Source organism: Benincasa hispida, chromosome 10 (assembly GCF_009727055.1).
Source record: "Benincasa hispida cultivar B227 chromosome 10, ASM972705v1, whole genome shotgun sequence".
In the NCBI taxonomy this organism is placed as follows: Eukaryota; Viridiplantae; Streptophyta; class Magnoliopsida; order Cucurbitales; family Cucurbitaceae; genus Benincasa; species Benincasa hispida.
In genome coordinates this window covers 49,526,503-49,546,576 of record NC_052358.1, presented here as the reverse complement: position 1 = coordinate 49,546,576, position 20,074 = coordinate 49,526,503, and the positions used below count along the sequence as shown (strand labels likewise).

Below are 20,074 nucleotides of genomic sequence, written 5' to 3'. Positions count from 1 at the left end.
AACGGTATTGTCAGCTTTAACACGTAAGAATATAATTGCATACAATTCCAATGTTTAGAGATTTCGTGTTCACACGCTATTGTTGCAATTAGAGAGCACAACATAAATCCATTTACTCTCTGTAGCAGACTGTACAATGTTGAGTCACTAATCCTATCATATACCGAATCAATAAATTGTTGGGAATGTCCTAAAACTTGTAGTTTGTAAACATTAAACATATTCTATTCTCAATGAAGTTATTATTGAAATTTCTATCAAATAAGCGTGTTATTGAATTGCATTCTTTTATAAATCCAATAAACTTACCCATTACTATAATATGAAAACTTAAACTTTATGTAGACACAAAAGAGGATCAAGTTTTAGTATATAGCCAAAAAGGTCTATAAGTATATAGATAGGGTTGGGTACCTTATTCTAGGGACACTGTAAATGCAGTCCTCTTTGTATATTGATGCAAACAATTGAAGGAAAATCATTGACGATTTCGCAGCAAAAGCGAGGATCGATCCCATTTTTAATTTTTTACAGAATTTCAAAAATTACAGAATAAAACTATACATTATTAAACCTAATTTTTAAAGCATGCATTTAAGGGAAATTGGGGAAGAAACATATATGCCCTTGAAGCCAATTTATTCATGTTTTCCTCATCATGATCTATTTTCCGATTAGGACACCACCACAAAACGAACATTTTGTATACTCCTTGGGATTGAGAAAATGCAAGAGTTGTGGACTCTGCCCTAGATTTGGAAGAAAGGGGAGAGTAACAAATGGAAGAGAAGAAGAATTATCTTCTCTGTGATTTTTCTGCAGATAGATTTTTTTTTTAGATCCTCAATTTGAGGAGGAAAACCACTAAACTTCCACATACTGCACGTCTTTTTCTTACAGAAATTAGGGGATGGGAGTTGTAACTCCCTCCCTTTAATTAAATTAAAGAATAAAAATAAATTTTAATTTAGTTAAAATTAATATATTATAATAATAATAATAATAACTATCTTATTACATATGCATACTATATGTTATATCAAATATAACATATAACCTATAGTTTTATATTGTATCAAATACAATATAACCTATAGTTTTATTTTCTCTCAACTATGCATGACATTTAATATAAATCATATTTATACTAAATTCAATTATATGAATCTCATCCATATAATTAAGTTCGAATCATATTCAAATATTTAATTACTCTTCAACTATTTATGATATTTAATATAAATCATGGTTATATTAAATTTAATTATATGAATCTCACTCGTATAATTAGTATTTGAATCATATTCAAATTTCTCTAAAAAAAATTATATTATAATGTATCAAATACATTATATTAATTATATCACATATATAGTTAATTTAATTAATTGTATCATGTATAATTATTTCCCTCAATTAATTTGAACACTTCAAATCAATCCAAAATTAATTTTCAATTAAATTCATGTTTAGCTATAGAGAAGACCTTATGGATCCATAGATTGAAGCTTCAATGGTGCTTGGATAATTAATTAAAATCCTTAATTAAATTACCAACTTCCATTAACTATCGATCACTCCACTAAAGACCGACAATTGCACTCTTCGCACTACGGATATATTTCTGTATTCATTGGATATAACCAATCAACAGCGCAATGACTCTTCACAAATTGCTCGTAAGTACAGCTAGGCCAAAATTACCGTTTTGCCCCTGCAGTTACATGTAACTCTTTAAGTATCACTGATTTCTCTAATGAACAATAAATCATAATCCAACTATGACTAAGTCCCTCTCAAGTCAAGAGAGGGTGTGGCCATATTGTTCAAGTCTCAGAATCAACCCTTAAGGGAGCAATTTATCTACTTGTCTCGACATCAGGGAATGAGTGAATTCTGTCTTGTGTAGTTGTGTTCCCAACTTATCCCCAATCAGACGAATCCCCAAAATGATAGGCTTATTGAGTTGGCAATCTGGCCACTCTCATCCATACAAATCAAAGAACCACCTTCATGAGCAGGAGTTCACAACTCACTCAGGATTCAGATCATGTCATCTATGGTTATCATGGTGAAATGTAAGTCTCTATGTTAACGGTGAGTCTCTATGTTAACGGTGTTATATAATGAGACTAATCATTTCGTGGTCCGGTTTTATACAAACTCTTTGTATAGAATACTTCCGCTCACATGTCTCCACATGAGTGATCAGGATCAGATCATTTGTAGCACTTTACAATACTTGTAACATCTACCAAGCGGGTTCAATTCGTAGTGTCACTAGGATAAGGTACCTAGTCTTATCCATCTACTACAGATCGTTTAGGTTATTATTTAAACAAGAATCACCTGTATGTCTCTACATGTTTAAACTACATAAAATAACCTAGGATCTTAGTTTATTGGATTTAGTGTAAACTCATAAAATAATTATTATTTTATTAATAACAATTTGTTTATACAATGTTTACAAACTACGAGAATACAAGAGATTTAAGACACCAATCCCAACAACGATGTGATCCCAAAATCGTTCATGTAGAGACATGCAAATGGGAGCATTCTATGCAAAAGACGTTTGCATAAGACTGGACCACGAAATAGTCACTTTTCTTTATAACAACCGTTTACTATTAAAACTGACTATTTCAAATTCGATGACGTAAGGTAACTCAATCTTAATCCTGAACTAACTATGAGCTTCTTCTATTCAAGATTATTCTTTAATTTACATAGGTGAGAGTGATTCAACATCACCGCTCAATAAGCCTCCCATTTTAGGGGTAAAACTGGATAGATAGTTGGAGACATAATTTTATAAGATGAAATTCACCCATACCCATCTTAGGGTCAACAGATAGGTTGTTCCCTTAAGTATTGTCTCTTGGTTTTGAACAATGGGGTCTCGCCCTCTTATGGCAGAGAAGGATTCAGTTTATTGGTTGGACCATAAACCAATTGTTTAATAGAGGTTCAGTGGAGACTTAAGGAGCAAGATGTCTGAATGAAAGAGATGAAATATTCATACCCACCTCGAGCTCTAACACCCATAGGACCATAGAGGTCTTAGTGTACAAGCTCCAAGGCTTCCTTGGCTCTATAACCTTTTCTAGTAAAAGGTCGTTTGGTCATCTTGCCTTCAAGGCATGATTCACACACCAGCAAGGAGTTTTCTTTTAAACTCTTTAGAAGTCCACATTTCACCAAATGCTTAATCCTTTGAGGTTGATGTGACCTAACCTTATATGCCAAAGATGGGCGTTTTCTTTAAGAGAAACCTTTGGTCTTTTAGTTGTTGTCATTGTACTAAACATTTCAGTATTAAATAAGGCTTTTATGATTAATGGCCTTAGTACATATAAGTTATTTTCCATTGAACCAAAATCAATCTTCATTCCATTCTTGAAAATAAACACTTTACTCTCAGAGAAAGAGACAGTATAACCTTGTTCAATAAGACAAGAAACCGAGATTAAGTTCCTCTTGATATGAGGAACTACAAAAACATTATTCAGTAACAGATAATGTTTCTTATCTAAAAATAACTTCAGTCTGCCTATAGCAACAGTTGAAACAACCTCACCGGTACCAACTCGAAGAGTCAACTCTCCTTGTGACAAATTTTTCCAGGAATTAAATCCTTGGTAAGAGGAACTGACGTGATTAGTAGCACCCGAATCAAGGATCCAAGAAGAATCATCATTCTCTACTAAACACGTCTCCAATATTAATAAATCATATTTACTATCTTTAGACATCCTCCTCTCTTGGAGAGTAGGGGATCAGTATCATAACCTAAATAAGCTCTAAGTTCCATTTCAAAGAACACTTCTCTTCTATGAACTTTAATAGAGTCAGCAACACTTACTTTCTCTTACTGGAGTTTAACTTGGGAACTGACACTACTGGTTTTGTCATCCATCCCTCTGTGCTCGAAAAGTAAGAACTAACGTTCAAACAATTCTTGCAATGAGTTCATGATCTCACGTGCAATGACCATGTTCTCAACTTTTTTTGGCCAAAGCATTAAGTATGCTAGCCAATATGTGAAGTCGAGCCAATGAATTAGTTGTCATCCACACCTCATATGCATTATGAACACTTCGCAGTGCATCAAGGGTCGAGACTTGAGGATACTTCTCAACCATGGCAAACTCGAGGTCATTTACCATGAAATGTGTTTTACAAGACTCTTTCTACTGTATGTAATCGGTCAAACTAGAGGCATTAAACGGAAAATCAAACATGTTACTGAAAACAAAAACACATTGACCTACATTAGGTTTTAAGCAAATACCCGTTGAAAAAATAAACAATATCCAATACGGTTTAGAAAAACTAACATAAACCCCGTGTGACATCTAGTTTCGCAATGACGCTTCAAAGGTTTAAGACAAAAACCACAGATGGGAGGTCAATTTATCTCTACTCTAAATTAAGACTTTCTCAACTAGTCATTAATACCAGAATAATTCTTGCTTCTATAACGACTAGCCATCATTGATTTGGTCAAGAAATCATTAACTTACTTAAAAATTTCCCGTAAGTGTGACCCACCATTTTAGGCCCTAGAGTTCCACCCCAAGCAACCAATCCAAAGGGAAAAAATCTGATTGGGACAAAAACTAATGTGATCCTATCCATTTATGGACTTCACCTTGATATTGACCAACTACACAAAACCCATCTGAAGGGGGACGCTCCCAGGGTACTACAAGGGAGTGCAAGAATGATCTCACGGTGCGAACCAATGATAGAGATCGTAGGACGTGTTGACACACACCATTCACCCACTTACTATAAACACTCTTTCCGTCCACCATGATATTGACTCATGCAAACACAATCTGAAGGGGGATGCTCCTAGGGCACCACGAGGCCAAACATGGATCTCGCGTGATCGTGTAGTCAGTGACTATGCGATAAGGCATGCTAACTATATGATCCTTTAATGCGCGCGTCTTTTATTAAACGATGAGCATCATATGCTCCCATTCGATCTTTTACCTCCAACGTCTATGCGATCGGGCAACCAACGCTACACGACAGAGCAAACACTTTACCCCATTACCCCATCGTTTAGCATTAGCTAAACCATCGTTTAGTAAATACTACACGATCACGCAGAAAAATCTACACGATCGTTTAGCCAAATCCCAACGATCGTTTACCTGAGGCTACACGATACGACCAACTCTTGGTCTTCTTCTTTGCTGAGAACCGCATCTCCATGCTTCGAAACTTCATCACGAACGACTCGAAAAACTCAAACACTTTGAATTACAAACTCAATTGTTGGTTAATTATGCCTAAAAACACAAGGGCCCTCACAAATTAACACTTTGTAATCAAAAGAAACCCGTAGACATTCATTAACGCCATCCACAAATGCATTTACCACTTAACACAAATGCAGAAAACCCACCACAACTGTAAAAAAAGTTTAAAACAGAAATAAAATTTGGAATATCAGAACAATTTGGCTTTGATACTAATTGAAGGAAATTAGACATGAGGATTTCCATGAGCAGGGGAATGATCGCTCCAAATTCCATTCATATTTGAATATACACAATTACAATCAAGAAACGAAAACTTACAGATCATGCACAATACGAAATTACAGCATGCTTACATAAGAGATCAAGGGATAAAGTATCATACCTTTGAAGATTCGTGTTCAACCTCCCTCGATCACGAATGCTCGTTTAGTCTCCAAGACAGCAACATATGAACGCTCGAACACTATGACCGCAACATAGTACGATCAACAGCAATCACAAACTCAACAATCTCCAAGAACATGAACCCAACGAACAGCCTCCAAAACCTCGAACCCAGTTGAGTTGAGTAAGACACCACCATAATGGCTATCTTGGTATTCTCGGTGTGAGAATCCATAAGTGTGGGCTCCATGTGGACTTGGTTAGAGGAAGATACCGGAGGAATAACAATCGTGTAAACAATTGAGCAAGTGGGAGATGACAGTAGTCTATCGTATAGACGAATGCTCAATCGTTTAGAAGACGACAAACTATCGTATAGAAAAAGCCCCGAGATCGTTTAGAAGATGACCAGTTGAGTGAACTATCGTGTAGTGTCGCTCCATGATCATTTAGTCTCTTTTCAACTATTGTTTAGTAAATCTAATTCACTTGACAGCGATCCGTGAGTACTTTTCGAGAATAGCAACTCTTGCAAATCTACTAAATTTAGGAAAATATTTTTCCTTTTTATCTCACGATTACCATGAAACTACCAATAACCTCTCATCAATTGATTATTAGAGAAAAATATATAATTATCCAATAATTAATATTATTATGTATATATATGATAACCAACTTACCATATTATATTTATAACCTATAGTTTTAATATTTCATCTCATGAAATATATAAACCATAGTTATTTTTCTATTTCATGGTACTTAATGAAATCTCATTTACATTAATCTTCCACTTGATGTATCTCATACATGACACCGATCATATAATATATAATCGAATTTCCTCTTGTCAATTTGAACATTTCAAATCAAAACTAAGAACTAATTCTCAACTTGAATCCATTGAGCTACCAAGGGGACCTTATGGACCTATAGCTTGAAGCTCCAACGGTACGTGAATAACTGACTAAACTCTTTAGTCACGGGATCCACCATCCATTAACTGCTAAACGCTCCACTAAAAATCGACAGCTGCATTCTCATTACTACAAATATATTTTGTGTCCATATCAACCAATCAACAATGTGATAACCCTTCACAGTTCGCTCATAAGTACAGCTAGGCCAATAATCATTATACCCCTGTAGTTACATCTAACTCCTTAAGTACCACTGATCCCTCTAATGAACATAAGTCATAGTCCTACTATGAATGAGTCCTCTCTTCCAAAGAGAAGCTGTAGCCACTATGTTCAAGACCCGGAATCAACCCTTAAGGGAGCAATCTATCTACTTACCCCTGCTTCGAGGAAGGAGTGAATTCCATCTTGTGTAACTGAGTTCCCAGCTCCCAGATCAGACAAATTCCCAAAAAGGTAGGCATGTTAAGTTGTCAATGTGGCCACTCTCACCCATACTAATCAAATGACTACCCTCAAAGGCAGGAATTCCCAAAACACTCAGGATTGAGGTCATGTCACTTATGGTCGTTTAGGTGAGATGTAAGTCTCAAGTATCAACGGCGTTATATAAAGAGACTAGTCATCTCGTGGTCCGGTCTTATACAAACTCTTTGTATAGGACACCCCTACTCGCATGTCTCCACATGAATGGTCAGGATCTACCATATGTAGTAGTTCACAACACTTGTAAACCTCTACAAAGTGTCACCAGGATCAGGTATCCCTCCTTAATCCTTATACTACAAACCTTTTTAAGTTATTACTTAAGGTATGATCTACTTGTATATCTCGTATACATACTTAAGTTTACATACAATAACCATGGAACTTTGTTTATTGGATATGAGTAAATGTCAAATAAAATAACTCTTATTTTATTCACAACAATGTGTACAAATTACAAACTACGAGACTCCGGGAGAATTAGGATACCAATCCCAACATGATATGCATGATAAACTCTTATAAATTGAAGTTTTTAACTCAATTTATCATTCATGTAACTAGAATTCTAAGAATAAAAAAACCAGAAAAATCAAATTTTTCTTCACTTCTTCAAACTCTCAAATCTCAAATAAAATTGCTTTCAATTTGTGTTCCACCACTTAATCTAAGGCCTGAGGATAGTATAGAAGACTTTGGTAGTGGTCTACTGTTGGGTGGGAAAAAGAAATTAGAGAAAAATCAAGCAAATTGGTGGAATCTATAGAGGTTTTATACAATAAACCTTATTTTTGGTTTTTCCTTGAATATGCATTCTTTTTCTTTAAAATTGATGCAGTTAGAGTGCTTAAATCCTTAATAGCTTTCGTTTGGTGAATGTCAACTCCATCATAAATCCACTTGATCATGTATTCGATTGGGAAACGCCATCGGGGTATGTTGAGGTTAAAATACTCCCATCAAGAAGAGTTGTACAGGGTGGCAGACGAAGGATAAATAGGATACCTCTACCAAAGAACATCCTTCAGGCAAGAAATGCGACTGGTTGGCAATCCAAGACATAATAGAAAACGGTGCAATGAACCGTTTGACATGTCTAAACGCAATCAAATATGGGCATGAACACAGAAAACAGATATACAGTCACAAACCACAAATACAGAGCCACAGCCACAGACCACAGACATAGAGCCACGCCCACATACCACAGGTACACAGAATCACAATTTTTTGTAAATTGAAGTGTAATTCTGTAAATTCTTCGTTACTCTATACACAATGCATGTTACACGATATTCGTTCCTTGTTCCTTTATGTGTTTGATGCTAATGAAGTACTATTTTGTGTGTACTCGATGTATGTTAACCAGGTTACAAGATGCATGTTAATTGATCCTCGTTCCTCGTTTCTCCATAAGTTCGATGCTAATGAACTACTATTTTGTATACTCGGTGTATGTTAACCAGGTTACAATATACATATCACTCGTTCCTCGTTCCTTGTTCCTCTATTTGTTTGTTCCTCATTTCAATATACATACTACTCAATACTTGTTCCATGACGCTCGATTCATGTTCCTCGATACATGACACATGTTACTCGATACACGAGAGAGAACTAGTGAAAGTATTCAAAATGATGGTGATGAAGTGAGACAACGAGTTTTAAATGGGCACTTAAGAATTCAAAAAGTCATAAGGGTGTCAAGGAATGTGTATCAAGGATCGAGCCTGGTATGGCAAACATCGAGTAAGAAGCGTATCATGCATCGAGTGGCCTCTCAGCGAAGCAATCATAGGGCATTAGAATAGTGAGGAGCAAGAAGCATGTGAGGGGGTATCGAGCATCAAGTTTCTTTGGTAATCGCAGGCACGCGGTGGATTTCAGGGGCGAAACGATAAATTCACATGGTGTTAACACTAGAAGGTCATTTTTCATTGATTTTCATGCAGATGGCCATTTTTCAATTGGACCCTTCATCAGTACAATTTTCCAAAGTATAAACTATTAACTTCAATAAAGAAATGAAAAAGTTAACCCCACAAAAAAAAAAAAAAAAAATCATAAGAACACATTTTTCCTAAATTTATCCTTCGATTTATTCTCAGAATACCCTTAGAATAATCTTATAATTTTTTTTTAGATAATACATGAGTGGTAAATTATATGTGATAAGAGTTTGGTTGATGAAATTTATACTCATTTGAGTGGCATCTTCCATCGAAATTGATCAATTAAAAAAGGCTTTTGAAAAAAAATCATTCAAATAGGAATGCTTTCAAAAAAAAATATTACTGCTACTATTTAGATTATGTTAGCAAGGCTAATAACAGCAACAACAACTAGTTCATTTACGGATTGGTTCCAAGAATGCGATTGCATCGCAATTGAACAGATTGAGTGCCAAAATTTGCATGAAAGTCCTAATCATTGATGCCTTGAAAATAAAGGAAGTTGGAGTGTTTTGCCTTCTCTCTTTCAACTTTATTAAAATTTGGTTAAAGTTAAAAGAGTATTAGAAAGATAATATTGATCCCAATTGTTGAAGAAACTCAATAAGAATATTGAATTTGATTTGATTTTAAATCCAAACCAAATTATCTATACCTTATAGAAGGTGGATTGACTTTATTTAAACCAATACAAGCAACTTTCTAATATATATATATATATACTTTATCCACATAAAGTTCTACTGTCAATTTCAAAAGGTACAACAATAAATTACTCTAAAAATAAACAAAGTTTATAGTTGGATCAAATTTCCTTTTCTAGGATAAATAACATTTTGATCCCAAATGTTTAACAAACCATTCCAAAATACAACAAAAATTTTGATAACTATTCAATATAAGCATGACTAAGACATTACAATGGATTAAAATACACTTTTGGTCTCTTAACTTTTATAAAAATAACAATTTAGTCTATAAACTTTAATCAATAAACGATTTAGTCCCTATACTTGCAAATTCGTTACAATTTAGTCCTAAGCTTTAATAAGTAACAATTTAGTCTTTGTACTTTCCAATCTGTAACAACCCCTATCGTAAAAAAAACATTAGTATGATTTAATAAGATTTCTTACACATGCAAAATGATAAATTAGTCAATAATCAAATTTATTTAAAAACTATAATGATTAAGTCGTTACATAATAAAAGTTGACTCTTAGGTTTGATAAAATTTTTACGACAGAAACTAAATCATTACAGATTGTAAAATACATAGACTAAATCGTTACGTATTAAAGTACAAAAACTAACTTATTACAAATTTAAAAGTACATAAACTAAATTAATACAAATTAAAGTTCAAAGACTAAATTATTACTCCGATAAAAGTTATAGATCAAAAGTAGTTTTTAACCTAAAATAATAATTTTATGCAAACACATCAAAGGTTTTATATCTATCCAAAATATATATATANCAAAAGTAGGTTTCCATGGTACTTGTCGTTAAACTTATCATTAGAAACCAAACAGAATCATTAATCAAATCTCAAAGATTAAAATGACATTCACCCAAGCACATTTTTCTTTTTATATACATATACATGAGTGTCTCGACCAGCTTAAGCGCACATCAACTAATCTTGTATGACAATCTGCCTAATCCTACAATATTTAGGTGTCAAAAAAACTCAAAAGATATTAATTCATAGATAGGTGGTCACTATAAATTGAACCTATGATCTCTTAGTTCTGTATAAGTATTAATAATAATAATATGTGTCATTGCCCTCCCCCAATAGTGTATTCATCTTAAAAATCCAATTAGGGCTTCTAACTTGAAGCCTTAGCTTTGGCAACTTTTCATGTGTGTTTCTTTATTTGCATCTGCAAATAGAGAACACCACCATGGATTTGACAGAAACCCATTTTCCCTCTACTTTTGAGTATTACTCCAAATCCACTTCACATTTGCTTTCTGTTACCTTTACCCTCAATGAGACAGCTATCCCTCCAAAATTAGATAATAAGTTCTCATGTCTCTTTTTCATCTTTACTCACACAACATAAGATAAGAAACATGATCATATTTATTTGCTTTTCAAGTTTACAAAAGTTCAAGAACTGTCTTTCTAAAAGACTCTATAGTCAACATTGGCCAACATCTTGACTGATCAGTTGGAACACCCAAACATACATGGGGAGAAAGGCCGTACCAGATATAATTCCGACAACAGGAATGGACTCAAATTTCCAATCAAAGATTTTTGAAGAACCGGAGGTGATCGTCAAACGTCTCACCATGCCTGATTTTGGACACTGATCCATCTTCTTCAACCTAAATTCAAAGAAGCAGTTTCTTTCAAGTTCGTTTAAGATCAGACAACCTCAACAAATCAGCAACATAAAGAGCAATAAAAAATAATTTGCATTTTTCCAATGCAAAAGAGGGAGTCAAATGCAATAAAAGAAGAAATAGCTAAAGATTTGCTAAGATGGCAGAAAAGAAACAAGGAAGGAGCGAATTACCCAGTACTCGGGAGGACGCATCTTGAGATTGTAAGTAGATGCCATACTCATGCAGTAAGCACCAGCATCATGGACAACCAAGCCAGCCCCCTGCAAAGAAAATTTACCAACGGCAAATATTAATCGCATTTTTATATTTTCTTGGGATATTACAAGGTATCACCATGGTCATGACAAGTCCCAAACAGGATAAGATACTACCTTGGTTGGAGTTGGGAGTTCCCTTTGCTTCCCTAAGAAATCTGCAGACTCACAGACAGGGCCAACCACATCAAATGTCGAGACCTCGGCATCTGGTGCTGAAGGAGCAATCAACTCTATGTGCTGCATTTATCACCAAGTCGATCTAATTATCGCGACAAACAAGTACTTTATGATATATTTAACAGCCAAGATGTCCAACATTGCGTCCCAGATTCTGATGGAGCGCACTTAGGAAAGAGTTATACTGATCATAAAGTGAAGATCCTATTGGAAAGATTAAAACATATGGTCGTAGAAAAGACTTTGCTCATCTCCAAATGTGATGAGTATGTCAATGTCTACAACAAGATACGATCATCTAGTGGAATACTTACTTGATAAGCATCATAAAGACTAGGGCGGATAAGTTCAGCCATGCTTCCATCGATTACGATAAAGTTTTTAGTTCCATTAGTTTTGACCCCTGTCACTCGATTAACCAAACAGCAAGTATTGGCAATAAGTGATCTCCCGGGTTCAATGATTAGATTAAGATCTCGTGAAAGGACCAGCTCCCGTACCTGCATTGGCAGCCACAATTGAGAATGTTCAAAAACTTTTATTTGAAAAAAGCAAATAATTCCATTCAAATTACCATCCACGACAGGCAAGTTATGGCCCCTAGAAAATTTATTTGTTCTCAACCCAAGAGCAATAAATTATAAGGAAAAGAACACCTACCGTATTAATGAGATCTCTAGGAGTAGGAAGAATGGCACCGGCATGATAATAATCTATCCCCAATCCACCTCCAATGTTTAGGTAATTAACTTCAAAACCTTGATCTCTGATCTGGTCAATGTAGTTGACCATTAGTACAGCAGCATCTCTGAATATGTCCACCTATCATATAGACAAATGATATCAATCTTCCCAATAAAAGTTCGGTTATTCATAAAAACAAATAAACTATAGATAAAAATAGAAAAATGGTATCGGTCTTAAAAAAAAAAAAGAACAAAGTTACAAACAAAAACGGATGAGCACAAGCATAATCTAGGATAAAAGTACATGACCAGAGATAAATTGAGATAACATAATTAACTTCATAAAATGACAACCACAAACAGTTAAAACATCTCATGATTCATAAACTTAAGCAGTTACTGTACAGTACAGATGTTAAAAGGTTAGTTAAATTATAAATTTGGTCCCTATGATTTGGAGAAAGTTAGAATTTATTCCTTGTAGTTTTAAGAGTTAGAACTTCATCCTTATGAATTGATAAAACCTCATAAATAGTCCATCAAATTATAGGGACTAAATTCTAACTTTCTTGAACCCAAGGACCAAATCTGCAATTTAACCTAAAAAGTTATAGTCACACTCACATCATATACAAGTTTATTTCAAAATGTAAGATTTTGAGCTATACTAACCGAGGAAGTTGGAACACAATAGTTGATTGCTTACCTTGGTGATGGTGGAACCAAGATGGCAATGGGCCCCAACAAGCTTAAGCTCGTCAGGATGTGCCTTAACAGCATCCAGAAACCATTGCAACTTTTCATTCCTAATACCAAATTTGGAGTTTTTATTACCCGTGGCAACGTAAGGATGTACCTAAGTAAACATAATGCACAACCATCAAATTATGGAATGATAACAATTAACTTGCTGCAAATTATAACCACGATTAGCAAAAATAGGTAGCTTCATATATGCTTTCAGTTGCAATTAGATGTGCATTAGTTTTCCTTTTGAAGGTTAGAAAACATTATCATCAAGATGTTGTCGTTTAGGTTCTAACTACTGGGTGCAGAGAGTAAACCGTTGACTGGTGAAAACTGAATTAAGGAACATTATCATTGGTTAATGCAAAAATTGAGTAAGCAATCTTTTTACAGTAGAGATAAAAAAACATTGGGTACTGAGGGTAAGGGGAAGGGAGGATTAGGAAGCATTTCTAACCACAAGGCATAAATTTCATTATAAAGATGCAAGTGCTTAATGGTCTTTGGTTATAAGACCAAAGAAAAACCATAAACTTAACATGGAACCAACATCCTATTTTTTTTAATCTCATAAAGGGAATGGTCAGAGTAAAACAACAGATAATTGTTTGAGGGAACTCTGACAGTAATTAAATGATAAAATACAAGTTTTTTGGTTAGTTAACTTCACCAATAGGTGTTCTTGCTCATTTCCAGCTTTATTGTTACGTAATCGGCAATTAAAGAATACAAAAAAAAAACATAAAAGAACCAACACACAGATATAAGTGGTTCATTAACAGTGTGCTAACTACGTCCATGGGGCAGAGGGAAAACAGTATTATTAGAGAAAATTTTTTCTGAATACACAAACGGCACCTCTAGGGTTAAAGAGTTTATATAGCTGTACTTGATTGTTTGAAGCATCAACAAACAAATTCAAGGCATTCCAACAATTATAAACAGACCTACTGGTTCATATTAAAGCTTTTTTTCAATCCAACAACTAGTCTATGGTGTTTGAACCAACTTGCTTGCACTTGCACCTACAGTGATTCACAAGGAATCTATCAAATACGATTTTGATGATCCAAATAGTAGAGTTGAGTTAGAAGGTTAAACTTGATAAATGATAAGACTAGGCCTTCCTGCTGTACGTACTCACAGAAGAAGAGCAAGGAGTTAAATGACTAAGTAGCAGGACCAATTTCCCTACACAATTGCTTAAACATAGCAGGGGGGATAATTTATTGAGTAGGGGGGTTGAGGTAGCACTTGTATTATACATACGTCCCTTCTTTACTTCTTCTTTTCATACATTTTTTCTTCTTCTTCAATTTTTTCTTTACTCTCCTATCCATTTTTTCTTCTCCTCCTGACTCATCTCCTTTTTCATGTTCTTCTCTTTTCCCATCTAGTTCCTACCCTTCTTATTTATACTTTCTTCTCTGCCCTTTTTATCGAAGAAGACGTTGAAGAAGCCAAAGAAAAAAAAGGTAGATGTATCAGGCGAGCCTCATTGCCCATGGTGAAGGTGACACAAGGCGCTACCAGGCAAGCGCTTGATTGAAGAAGCTCACTCTGGTGGGCTTCAAGGTGCGTGGACCCAGGTCGTCTCGCCTCTTGCTAAAGGCATGAACCTGGGGTCGCCTTGATAACACTGTTTGTATTGATGAAGGATGCTTGGTGCTTGGTAGAAAGGTAAGTTATGTGGAAGTCAAATATGAGATATTAACCCCTTTCTCCCAGCAGGCTTATCCTTTATCTAATTGAATACCTAATCCAAGACGAAGTGAGAGATACACTCTTTAGGAGAAATCTCAGCATGTTGAGTTTTTTTTGTCATTGTAGGATGCTTGCTTACATTTACTAAAGTTAACTTTCTCCTTCCCTAAGATTTGTGTATTGCAAGATAACTCATTTCATACTGAATTTTTCAAATGATATGACAAGTTCAAGGGTAAAAGAAGCAACAAACATCCAAAATAAAGAGTTATAAACCCATACCTGAGGGTCCACATCCGGATTAATACGAAGCAAAACATTGACTTTTTTTCCAGCGATTCTTGCAGCAGCTACAATATTATCCAAGTCAAACTCACTATCCACATTAACAAAAACACCTTGTTCCGCAGCTAGAACCAAATCCTCCAAAAGTTTACCATTCCCATTAAAAATACATCTGTTAATCGATCATCAAAGTAAAATCAGTCCAAGAAAATTGAAAACCATGGGCCGGAAGCTCATTTTTTAAATGAAAAAAGTTCACAAACAATTGAATACGGAATAACAAATTGAAGGACTAGGGAAGTTTCACCTGGTGGGGTCATAACCAGCATGAAGAGCCAAGCGAAGCTCATTTCCACTAACAAGCACAGCTCCACAACCCAACTTCCTCAAATGCTCCAACACTTTCAAATTATTATTGGCCTTAATCGCATAACCAATGATCGAATTCAGTCCTTCCAAAGCCTCGTTATAAGCTTCAACATTTCTAGTTATCTGGGATTTACTGTAAAGATAGAAAGGGCGCTTATCAACAGATTCCATGATGTCCTGCACCTTAACTCCCTCGCAATAAAGAAACCCATCTGAGGATTTGGAGAAACAATGGTGAAATTGGGTCTGGGTTTTAGATGGGTTTTGAGAAAGAACAGCTTTTAGGGAGAGAGGAGTTTTGGAGAAGGGCTTGTGACGACGAAATGGAATACGGGGAAATGGGTTTGAATTAAGAGAGTGTTTGAGTTTGAGGGTGCTAGGAAGGGAAGGTGAAGGAGAGTAGAGATTTGCGGCCGCCATAGCTAAGACTCTTCTCGGTGATTCACTGTTGAGAGTGATTTGTAAGCATTGAATTTTAGGTTTATGGAGGGGAAACTTGAATGTCGCACGCCTGAATTACTCCAAAAACAATGCTCTAACCAATGCCATTGACAAACGCCAAGCCAAAAAGGTGAGAATGCTGTCCAATCAAAATTGGGACCTTTTTTTCTTTCTAATATGTTAGTTTTTAAAATTTATTATAAAAACTAAAAGAGTGTTGGTTACCATTTTGTTTTTTATTTTTTATTTTTGAAAACTATGTTTTTTTTTTTTTCTAAGCATTTTATTGCTCATAGTTTTCCAATGTAAACATTTGATTTATTAGTCAATTTTTTAAAATAAAACAAGTTTTTAAAATTATAATTTTTAGTTTTCAAATTTTGAATTTGATTTTGAAAATATTCCTAAAGTATAAATTAAAAATTATAGAAACCAAATAGTTAATTTTGAAAAATTAAAAATCAAATGATTACCATAGGAGACTATAGTTTTCAAACTATTTTATATAAATATGGTTGAATAAAGAAAATCTATGAGAAAAATAATAAATTGGATGATATGGTGGTTGTGCAAGCATTCCTTCTTCCTACCAACAGTTTGGGAAATCTTAAATGTTACATGGTGGGAAAGGGACGAAGATGGCTTCTTCGTCCTCGTCTCTACCTCTCATTTCATTCTCTATTCTCGAAAAAAATTCAATTACTTTTGTGAGGATCGAAATGGAGATTCATCATGGAGAATTTGTAGAATCGGGTTTCCACATAAATTTCACATCTGAAAATCAATTAAATGAAATTTCAAGAAAAAAAATCAATTAAATAGTTAGTTTCCACTAGGAACCTTATTTTAAATTGTTAATTCCTTATGAATCTATTCTTTAAATAGTTAATTCTTTTAAGAAAAATTCAAAAACCTCTTAAATAAAATAAAATAAAAGTTCATATTAAATTATTTATAAAAAAAAACTCTTTAAATGGTTAATTATCTATCTAAATTATCCGTCTTCACTTAGCTAGTAGGAAAATTTTTTTCTTCATCTAAATGGAGATTCTCCACCCCTATTAGAGGTGGGTCCCAAAGATATCTCTACTCAAAAGTCATGTCTTGAAATGACATTAAAAGTAACTAATATATTATACATTTGTTTTAAATATTAGATATTCAAATTTATCTTCACATTGTACCAAAAAACAAATAGTTGCTATAAGATAAATTTTTATTTGCTAGTTGCTGGAGTCGTTGAATATGGACCCCTCTAAGCTTGCCTCCAGCTCGTTTCTCCTAGTCTGATCTCACTTTCCAAACTGATTTGCATGAAAGATCCTTACACTGGTGTGATGTCCAACCTACAACATTCTGATGCCTAATTTAGTATAGGGAGTGCATAAATTACTTACCCTTCTTTGTAGGCGTCGTCGAATGAGACTATTTATAATATCATTTCTTTGATAGTCACTTATGGTTACGTGTAACTCTAGCAGTATCAGATAATTTACATCGCTCGAGGTGACAGGGCGCCAAACCAAGCACAACTCGGTTATTTCTCAATTGGTATATATTTACCGACTCGGATGGTCGACTCACAACCCAAGGTTTTGACTTTTTCCTTTTGGGACGCTCATTTTTCCATGTTGACTCCCAGTTTCTTTTAGGCTTGAACCTGTCCGTGGGCTTTGAGCCTTGCCTGGAGCAAACATTGACACTAGTTGACTACCTAGTTTTAAGAGAACATGACTGATAGAGAAAAAAAGTGAATTTATTTTAAATGTAGATATCCATAATTTACTTATGTTACAACCCGTAACCTTTATAGGTTACCCAATCTCATAACCTTGTAATATGACAACCAACAATTGAGTTTTACCTGATTGACTTTTACCTTATAATATACCCTCCACCATGCCTAATAAATAGGGTTGTAAGGTGCCTTTGTAGAAGACATCACAATTGAGTTTGATATTAGCTTCCACTTCTTCTCTTCTACTTTTCTCTCTTGTCTTGCTTTCATTGTTATTTTGTTGTTCATATTGTTCTTTTTTCATCACACGTTATCAACCCGAGTCTCTACCACTTTGGAGATTTGTTGAGAATAAAGTTGATTCATCGAAATACCAAGAACAATAAAGGTCTACATATCATTGAGGTATTTAAAACTAATGTTCAAATAAGGTGAATACTCTATTTAAACCATATGTGATTTATGTGTTTGTGAATTGATTGTTAAGATATATCTGATATTATATTTTACATTTAATTAGATCAAATTGTAAACTTGATTTAAATATTATGTGAACATTAAAATTAAAATATTTAGGCATGAGTCCAACTAGTGTCTTAAAGTACTTGTGAGTTTTTCAGCCTTATTTCCACTTTGAGATTATAATTAATCTTTGGTTGCTTGTTATGCAATTGAATTAGGAAATTAAAGGAGATTTGATTTTATGGGTAAGAGATTAAACAAAACTTTTGAGTTATTGTACAAATCTCTCTCTAGTCTCTATCACATGCATACAATGCATTCCGAAGTACACTGAATTTTATCCTCAATTCAATTTGTTACTTTGCCAACTGTTTGTATACATATAATTATTGACGTTCTCATAGTATTTTTAATCTCCGTCTTTTCAGATTCAATTTGATTTTTAATAAATACTCCAAGAGGCATTTGTAGGGTTTTTGTTAGGCATTTGATGTCATAATTTTATCGATTGAGTGTATATCAATATTTTATCAATGCTTTTGTTGGGGTAACATTCAATGTGTGTAATTTATTATAACTTTATTCCTTTGCTAGAAGGTAGATTCTTTTTTTTTTGTTCTTATCATGTTTATGATATCATAGACGCCGCAATAGAGGTTATAAATCATGCATTCACCAATTTTTTTGTAATGTATGTAAAATCTACCATAGATTGCAAATCATGCATCTTATTTTTCTTATATTTGAAATATTTGTTTGTGATATTTTTCTAATTAGTTTATATTTTCTATATCTTGAAATATAATTGTTATTTATGAAAAAAAATAAGTTAAGATATTTGTTTCTTTAATTGGATTGCATATTTCTTAATAAGATTGAGTTTCTTTAAATAAAGATAAGATTCTCTCATATTGATATTAACTTTTATATGTTAAAATTATCTTAAGATAATATTGTCTTTTATTTTTGAAATATGAGAATAAATATGCATGATTATCTTTAAATTTAATTTGGAAGGTTTAAGATTTAAGATATTAAAGATTATTTCTTAAAGTGAATTTGTTTTAATAATATTAAAAATTCACCTAGAAATTAACTCCTAACTAAAAGATTAATGAATCAAAAATAAAAATTGACTAAGGGAATGATTGTTTTTGTTAGGCTGAAGTATTTAAGCCGTAAGGAAACATCTCAATTGAGCATAATACATATGTTAATATGTTATCTACCTCTCACCGTTTCTGTCTTATGTTCTTATGTTTGTTCTCTTCTCCTCTCTGTTTTATAACACGTTATCAGCTTTACCTAGGAACTAGCCTGGGAGATGAATTAGTCTATTTTGTTTGCTATACTAGAATTGAAATTTATTTGATTGTTGAATATTTAAATTATTCTCATATTGATAAATTTTGAGTTTTTGAAATTTATATATATTGATTATATATATATATATATAATTGATCGAGTTCCTTTATGGCAAAGTTTGAAAGTTATGCATAATAGCTAATTACTCTTCCTAAAACTAGTTTTGGTTTAATACACCTAAAGTTGCTTAAATCAATTAGTGGTCATTGCTTTTGTCTTGCACCTCTAGTTGCACATATTTTAAATTAATAAATGCTTATAAACTAATAAGCATATATCAAACATGTTATGCTCTTGTATTAGCAATTTGAGAAAGAAAGTTTGAAATATTGTGATGAATATTTATCTAATATCTTTTGAGGTTGAATAAAACATACAAGCAGATGTTTCTATGAAAATTAATGATTTTCGTCCAAATAATATATCAGTCCCTGAAATTAACATTCCAATGTTTA

The 20,074-nt window shown here is 33.7% G+C and overlaps 1 protein-coding gene across 1 annotated transcript; it reads right to left on the bottom strand.

Annotated features, from left to right (window-relative positions):
- Window positions 1-11,096: 11,096 nt before the first annotated feature.
- Window positions 11,097-16,171, bottom strand: LOC120089388 (diaminopimelate decarboxylase 1, chloroplastic-like). Its single transcript, XM_039046840.1, has 8 exons — window positions 15,552-16,171; window positions 15,242-15,416; window positions 13,215-13,364; window positions 12,483-12,644; window positions 12,137-12,322; window positions 11,760-11,882; window positions 11,559-11,648; window positions 11,097-11,367 (listed from the first exon to the last, which is right to left on the bottom strand). Exons 1-8 carry the CDS (start codon window positions 16,031-16,033, stop codon window positions 11,287-11,289), a joined length of 1,449 nt encoding a protein of 482 aa, XP_038902768.1. The 5' UTR covers window positions 16,034-16,171; the 3' UTR covers window positions 11,097-11,286.
- Between the last annotated feature and the right edge of the window lie 3,903 nt (window positions 16,172-20,074).